This window comes from Dreissena polymorpha, chromosome 3 (genome assembly GCF_020536995.1).
Source record: "Dreissena polymorpha isolate Duluth1 chromosome 3, UMN_Dpol_1.0, whole genome shotgun sequence".
Lineage (NCBI taxonomy): Eukaryota > Metazoa > Mollusca > Bivalvia > Myida > Dreissenidae > Dreissena > Dreissena polymorpha.
The window spans coordinates 2,611,854-2,620,623 of NC_068357.1; the positions used below are offsets into that span (position 1 = coordinate 2,611,854).

Below are 8,770 nucleotides of genomic sequence, written 5' to 3' on the forward strand. Positions count from 1 at the left end.
CAAGGTCATGGTGACCCGAAATAGTAAAATGGTTTTTGGATGATAACTCAAGAACGCTTATGCCTAGGATCATGAAACTTCATAGGTACATTGATCATGACTCGCAGATGATCCCGATCGATTTTGAGGTCACCAGGTCAAAGGTCAAGTTCACGGTGACCCGAAATAGTAAAATGGTTTCCGGATGATAACTGAAGAACGCTTATTCCTAGGATCATGAAACTTGATAAGTAGATAGATCATGACTCGCAGATGACCCCTATTGATTTTCAGATCACTAGGTCAACGGTAAAGGTCAACGGTAAAGGTCACGGTGACCCGAAATAGTAAAATGGTTTCCGGATGATAACTCAAGAACGCTTATGGCTAGGATCATGAAACTTCATAGGTACATTGATCATGACTGGCAGATAACCCCTATTGATTTTCAGGTCACTAGGTCAAAGGTCAAGGTCACGGTGACCCGAAATAGTAAAATGGTTTCCGGATGATAACTCAAGAACGCTTATGCCTAGGATCACGAAACTTGATAGGTAGATTAATCATGACTCACAGTTGACCCGACCCCTATTGATTTTCAGGTCACTATATCAAAGGTCAAGGTCACGGTGACCTGAAATAGTAAAATGGTTTCCGGATGATAACTGAAGAACGCTTATTCCTAGGATCATGAAACTTGATAAGTAGATAGATCATGACTCGCAGATGACCCCTATTGATTTTCAGATCACTAGGTCAACGGTAAAGGTCACGGTGACCCGAAATAGTAAAATGGTTTCCGGATGATAACTCAAGAACGCTTATGGCTAGGATCATGAAACTTCATAGGTACATTGATCATGACTCGCAGATGACCCTTATTGATTTTGAGGTCACTAGGTCAAAGGTCAAGGTCATGGTGACCCGAAATAGTAAAATGGTTTTTGGATGATAACTCAAGAACGCTTATGCCTAGGATCATGAAACTTCATAGGTACATTGATCATGACTCGCAGATGATCCCTATCGATTTTGAGGTCGCTAGGTCAAAGGTCAAGTTCACGGTGACCCGAAATAGTAAAATGGTTTCCGGATGATAACTGAAGAAAGCTTATTCCTAGGATCATGAAACTTGATAAGTAGATAGATCATGACTCGTAGATGACCCCTATTGATTATCAGATCACTAGGTCAACGGTAAAGGTCACGGTGACCCGAAATAGTAAAATGGTTTCCGGATGATAACTCAAGAACGCTTATGGCTAGGATCATGAAACTTCATAGGTACATTGATCATGACTGGCAGATGACCCCTATTGATTTTCAGGTCACTTGGTCAAAGGTCAAGGTCATGGTGACCCGAAATAGTAAAATGGTTTTTGGATGATAACTCAAGAACGCTTATGCCTAGGATCATGAAACTTCATAGGTACATTGATCATGACTCGCAGATGATCCCTATCGATTTTGAGGTCACTAGGTCAAAGGTCAAGTTCACGGTGACCCGAAATAGTAAAATGGTTTCCGGATGATAACTGAAGAACGCTTATTCCTAGGATCATGAAACTTGATAAGTAGATAGATCATGACTCGCAGATGACCCCTATTGATTTTCAGATCACTAGGTCAACGGTAAAGGTCAACGGTAAAGGTCACTGTGACCCGAAATAGTAAAATGGTTTCCGGATGATAACTCAAGAACGCTTATGGCTAGGATCATGAAACTTCATAGGTACATTGATCATGACTGGCAGATAACCCCTATTGATTTTCAGGTCACTAGGTCAAAGGTCAAGGTCACGGTGACCCGAAATAGTAAAATGGTTTCCGGATGATAACTCAAGAACGCTTATGCCTAGGATCACGAAACTTGATAGGTAGATTAATCATGACTCACAGTTGACCCGACCCCTATTGATTTTCAGGTCACTATATCAAAGGTCAAGGTCACGGTGACCTGAAATAGTAAAATGGTTTCCGGATGATAACTGAAGAACGCTTATTCCTAGGATCATGAAACTTGATAAGTAGATAGATCATGACTCGCAGATGACCCCTATTGATTTTCAGATCACTAGGTCAACGGTAAAGGTCACGGTGACCCGAAATAGTAAAATGGTTTCCGGATGATAACTCAAGAACGCTTATGGCTAGGATCATGAAACTTCATAGGTACATTGATCATGACTCGCAGATGACCCTTATTGATTTTGAGGTCACTAGGTCAAAGGTCAAGGTCATGGTGACCCGAAATAGTAAAATGGTTTTTGGATGATAACTCAAGAACGCTTATGCCTAGGATCATGAAACTTCATAGGTACATTGATCATGACTCGCAGATGATCCCTATCGATTTTGAGGTCGCTAGGTCAAAGGTCAAGTTCACGGTGACCCGAAATAGTAAAATGGTTTCCGGATGATAACTGAAGAAAGCTTATTCCTAGGATCATGAAACTTGATAAGTAGATAGATCATGACTCGTAGATGACCCCTATTGATTTTCAGATCACTAGGTCAACGGTAAAGGTCACGGTGACCCGAAATAGTAAAATGGTTTCCGGATGATAACTCAAGAACGCTTATGGCTAGGATCATGAAACTTCATAGGTACATTGATCATGACTGGCAGATGACCCTTATTGATTTTCAGGTCACTTGGTCAAAGGTCAAGGTCACAGTGACAAAAAACATATTCACACAATGGCTGTCACTACAACAGAGCCCATATGGGGGGCATGCATGTTTTACACAAATAACATGCGCATCTCCTCAAGGTAGTTAAGCTTCCAATAAAGCTTTATTGAATTCCAGCCAGTAGTTGGGGAGAAATAGCCCGGACAAGAATTGCACTATATGTACAGTTTATAGAAAATTTCAAAGGGCCATAACTCTGTGAAAAATCATGCGACCATAAACACCTGATAATATGCACATCTCCTATTGGTAGTGAAGCTTACCATAAAGTTTCATCGAATTCCCGTAATATGTTGCTGAGAAAAGGCTCGGACAAGAATTGCACTATATGTACAATGGAAAATTTCAAAGGGCCATAACTCTGTGAAAAATCATCCGACGAGAACAGGCTGATAATATGCACATCTCCTCTTGGTAGTGAAACTTCCCATAAAGTTTCATTGAATTCCCGTAATAAGTTGCTGAGAAATAGCTCGGACAAGAATTGCACTATATGTACAATGGAAAATTTCAAAGGGCCATAACTCTGTGAAAAATCATCTGACCGGAACCCGCTGATAATATGCACATCTCCTCTTGGTAGTGAAGCTTCCCATAAAGTTTCATTGAATTCCGGTCATTAACTGCTGAGAAATAGCCCGGACAAGAATTGCACTATATGTACAGTTAATGGAAAATTTCAAAGAGCCATAGCTCTGTGAAAAATCATCCGACCGGAACCCGCTGATAATATGCACATCTCCTCTTGGTAGTGAAGCTTGCCATAAAGTTTCATTGAATTCTGGTCATTAGTTGCTGAGAAATAGCCCGGACAAAAATTGTGCACCGACGGACACATGGACACACGGACAGACGAAGCGGCGACTATATTTTTTGAGGGAGCATAAAAAACCCACAGACAATTCTGATTATTTGCTCAACATTGTAAAATTGAAAGTCAAATGTACAAGGATACTAAGAAACAGGCCAGTTCTGTGCAGCCCAAGATATCATTAGAACAAATGTTCTGACAAAGTTTTATGAGTGAACAATAAATGTAACTTTTAGAGTCCTTACACGGTTTTACTTAAGCCTTATAATGATAAATGCCCCGCCCCCTGGCAGCCATGTTTTTAAAGCAAATGGTACCATTTTCAAACTCGTCCAAGATATATAAGGAAAAATGCCCCGCCCCCTGGCGGCCATGTTTTTCAAACAACTGTAACCATTTTCTATCTAGTCCAAGATAGCATTGGGACAAAGCTTGTGACCAAGTTTCACAATGACTGGACTATAAATGTGGCCTCTAGAGTGTTAACAATGTTTTATCATAGCCATATAATGAAAAATGCCTGGTCCCCTGTCAGCCATGTTTTTCAAGCAACTGAAACCATTTTCTAAATTGTCCGAGATAATCATTAAGACAAATCTTCTGACCAAGTTCCATGATCATCGGCCAATAAATGTGGCTTTTAGAGAGTTAACAAGGTATAACTATAGCCATATATGGAAAAATGACCAAGTTTCATGAAGATTGGACTATAAATGTGACTATGAGTGTTAACAAGTTTTTACTCTCGCAATATACAGAAAAATGCCCCCGCCCCCTGGTGGCCATGTTTTTTTTACCAACTGGAACCATTTTGGAACTCTTCCAAGATATCAATGGGACAAATCTTTTGACCAAGTTTCATGAAGATTGGACAATTTATGTGGCTTCTAGAGTGTTAACAAGGTTTTACTTTAGCCATATTAGTAAAAATGCCCCAACCCCTGGTGGCCATTTTTTCAAGCAACAGGAACCATTCAAACTCATCCAAGATATCATTAGAACAAATATTCTAGGTTGCATGATGATGGGACAATAAATATGACCTCTAGAGTGTTAAAAAGGTTTTACTATGGCCATTTAAGGAAAAATAAATAAATCTTTTCCCTGGCATGTAGGGAAGGAATGATATCTAAAATCAATAATATCTAAGCCTGTTTTAAATGTTTATCAGTTATCATTGTTTTATACTTTTTATGCCCCCAGATATAACTAGAGCTTTGTCACAGACTTAACGTATACCCCCACATGCCGCATTGACTCAGACTATTTTGCATGCTGTCTTCACAAAACAAGAGAATCTAACTTTTGGCGATTTTTAAGAATTATTATGCCATTATCATTTATGGCCATTTTGACCTTTGAACTCTTGAATTCTTTCGCATGACACGCTGTCCAATGACTGTGAACAAAATTAATGTACAGAGTCATTTTAAATTCTCACAATTAACGACATAGTTATGGCCCGGACAAGCTCATTGATGGCCATTTTTTACTTGAACTCACAGTGTGACCTTGACGTTGCAGATATCGACAAAATTATTTCGCGCGACATAACGTCCAATGATGGTGAACAAATGTGCCAAATGATTTTTTAATCACACAATGAATGACATAGTTATGGGCCTCACAATGAACGACATAGTTATGGCCCGGACAAGCTCATTTATGGCCATTTTTTACCTTTGAACTTATAGTGTTACCTTGACCTTGGAGATATGGACGTAATTCTTTCGCGCAACACACCGTTCAATGATGGTGAACAAATTTGACAAATGCTTTTAAAATCTAAGAATAAATGACAAAGTTATGGCCCGGACAAGCATTTGACCTTTGAACTCCAAGTGTGATCTTGACCTTGGAGATATCAACGTACTTTTTTCATATGACACACCGTCCTATGATGGTTAACAAATGACGTTGCAGATATTGACATAATTATTATTTCGCACAACACACCGTCCAATGATGGTGAACAAATGTGCCAAATGATTTTTAAATCTCACAATGAACGACATAGTTATGGCCCGGACAAGCTGGTTTATGGCCATTTTTTACCTTTGAACTTAAAGTGTTACCTTGACCTTGGAGATATCGACGTAATTCTTTCGCGCGACACACCGCTCAATGATGGTGAACAAATTTGACAAATGATTTTAAAATCTCAAAATAAATGACAAAGTTATGGCCCGGACAAGCATTTGACCTTTGAACTCCAAATGTGACCCTGACCTTGGAGATATCAAGGTACTTTTTGTGCACGACACACTGTCCTATGATGGTGAACAAATGTACCAAGTCATTTTAAAATCTAACAATAAATGACATAGTTATGGCCCTGACAAACTTTCGGTTTAAAACGCACTAAGTGACCCCATGACCTAGTTTTTGACCCGGCATGACCCATATTCATACTTGACCTAGACATCATCTAGATACAACTTGTGACCAAGTTTGGTGGAGATCTGATGAAATTTCGGGACAGACCGACCAACAGACAGACAGACAAAGTGACTCCTATATAGCCCCCATTACCAATGGTAATGGGGGTATAATGATCAGGGGTAAATTGTTTTTGGCTTGTCTGTAATTGTGTGTTTGTGTCTGTCAAAAAAATTTAACCTTGGTCATAACTTACAATATTGAAGATAGCAACTTGATATTTGGCTCGCATGTGTATCTCATGGTGAAAGGGCAAGGTCATCCTTCAAGGTCAAAGATATGGCTTCAAAGCGCAGTAGGAGGCATTGTGTTCCACAAACACAGCTTTTGTTATGTTTAATATTGTATTTGAAATTCAATAACTTAAATTTAAAGATTTTTTTTAAAAGTTATTTATTATCGTAATGTATACATTATACCATGTGTTAATAATTATTAAAAAAAATTGAATTTGAAAAATTGTGTTACGGGAAAACAACCTTGTTAATTGGTTAAATTCGGGCATATTATGTTATTTATATCATGCACTACAACATAGAAGTGAGAAAGGAGGGTTGTACTGATCAGCGATGCCTGTTTCAGCCCAGGCAACTACCTCGCTTAACGCATAGCAGCCGGCCGTATTCGGTATGCTTGTTATGTTGTTAGTTGCCTCCTGGCAGCAACATTACCCAGGTACATGGCCAAAACTTGAACTTAGTCTAGAAAATGTCAAGATTAACATTCTGACAAAGTTTCATTAAGATTGAGTCAAAAATGTAGCTTCTCAATTGGTAGTAAAGTTTTTTCTAAGATTTTATCTCGGGAAATCATTTATGAATGACCCAGATTCCAACTCGGCCTTAATATTGTAAATATAAACACTCTGACAGGTTAATTTATATTGATTCATAAATGTGGTCTGGCTTTAGAGTGGAAAGAAGGCTTTTTGATCATTCGAGATGGTGACCTAGTTTTAGGAAAAGCATGAAGCAAAATCGAACTTTACATTGATATTGTCTAAATAAACATTTTTGACAAGTTTATCTCAATGGAATGAAAAATTTGGTCTCTAGAGTGGTTACGAGCTAACAGTTGACGATGCACACCATACACGGCACAACAGAGAGACGATGCACACCATACACAGCACAACAAAGAGACGATGCACACCATACACAGCACAACAGAGAGACAATGCACACCATACACAGCACAACAGAGAGACGATGCACACCATACACAGCACAACAGAGAGACAATGCACACCATACACAGCACAACAGAGAGACAATGCACACCATACACAGCACAACAGAGAGACGATGCACACCATACACAGCACAACAGAGAGACGATGCACACCATACACGGCACAACAGAGAGACGATGCACACCATACACGGCACAACAGAGAGACAATGCACACCATACACGGCACAACAGAGAGACGATGCACACCATACACGGCACAACAGAGAGACAATGCACACCATACACGGCACAACAGAGAGACGATGCACACCATACACGGCACAACAGAGAGACAATGCACACCATACACAGCACAACAGAGAGACAATGCACACCATACACGGCACAACAGAGAGACGATGCACACCATACACGGCACAACAGAGAGACGATGCACACCATACACAGCACAACAGAGAGATGATGCACACCATACACAGCACAACAGAGAGACGATGTACACCATACATGGCACAACAGAGAGACAATGCACACCATACACGGCACAACAGAGAGATGATGCACTACATACACGGCACAACAGAGAGACGATGCACACCATACACAGCACAAAAGAGAGACAATGCACACCATACATGGCACAACAGAGAGACGATGCACACCATACATGGCACAACAGAGAGACGATGCACACCATACACAGCACAACAGAGAGATGATGCACACCATACACTGCACAACAGAGAGACGATGCACACCATACACGGCACAACAGAGAGACGATGCACACCATACACTGCACAACAGAGAGACGATGCACACCATACACTGCACAACAGAGAGACGATGCATACCATACACTGCACAACAGAGAGACGATGCACACCATACACGGCACAACAGAGAAACGATGCACACCATACACGGCACAACAGAGAGATGATGCACACCATACACTGCACAACAGAGAGACGATGCACACCATACACGGCACAACAGATGATGCACACCATACACGGCACAACAGAGAGACGATGCACACCATACATGGCACAACAGAGAGATGATGCACACCATACATGGCACAACAGAGAGATGATGCACACCATACACAGCACAACAGAAAGATGATGCACACCATACACAGCACAACAGAGAGATGATGCACAACATACACAGCACAACAGAGAGACGATGCACACCATACATGGCACAACAGAGAGACGATGCACACCATACACGGCACAACAGAGAGATGATGCACACCATGCACGGCACAACAGAGAAACGATGCACACCATACACGGCACAACAGAGAGACGATGTATACCATACACGGCACAACAGAGAGACGATACACACCATACACAGCACAACAGAGAGATGATGCACACCATACACAGCACAACAGAGAAACGATGCACACCATACACAGCACAACAGAGAGACAATGCACACCATACACGGCACAACAGAGAGACGATGCACACCATACACAGCACAACAGAGAGATGATGCACACCATACATGGCACAACAGAGAGACGATGCACACCATACACGGCACAACAGAGAGATGATGCACACCACACATAGCACAACAGAGAGATGATGTACACCATACACAGCACAACAGAGAGACGATGCACACCAT

At 40.9% G+C, this 8,770-nt stretch overlaps 1 protein-coding gene across 1 annotated transcript; it reads left to right on the forward strand.

Annotated features, from left to right (window-relative positions):
• Window positions 1-7,003: 7,003 nt before the first annotated feature.
• LOC127875076 (histidine-rich protein PFHRP-II-like) lies at window positions 7,004-8,248 on the forward strand. The gene has a single exon (XM_052419896.1). The coding sequence runs from the start codon at window positions 7,004-7,006 to the stop codon at window positions 8,246-8,248; it is 1,245 nt and encodes a 414-aa protein (XP_052275856.1).
• The last annotated feature ends 522 nt before the right edge of the window (window positions 8,249-8,770 follow it).

Excerpts from the sequence above, each read along its gene's own strand:
- LOC127875076 (XM_052419896.1), top strand. The coding sequence starts at position 7,004 with ATGCACACCATACACGGCACAACAGAGAGACGATGCACACCATACACA.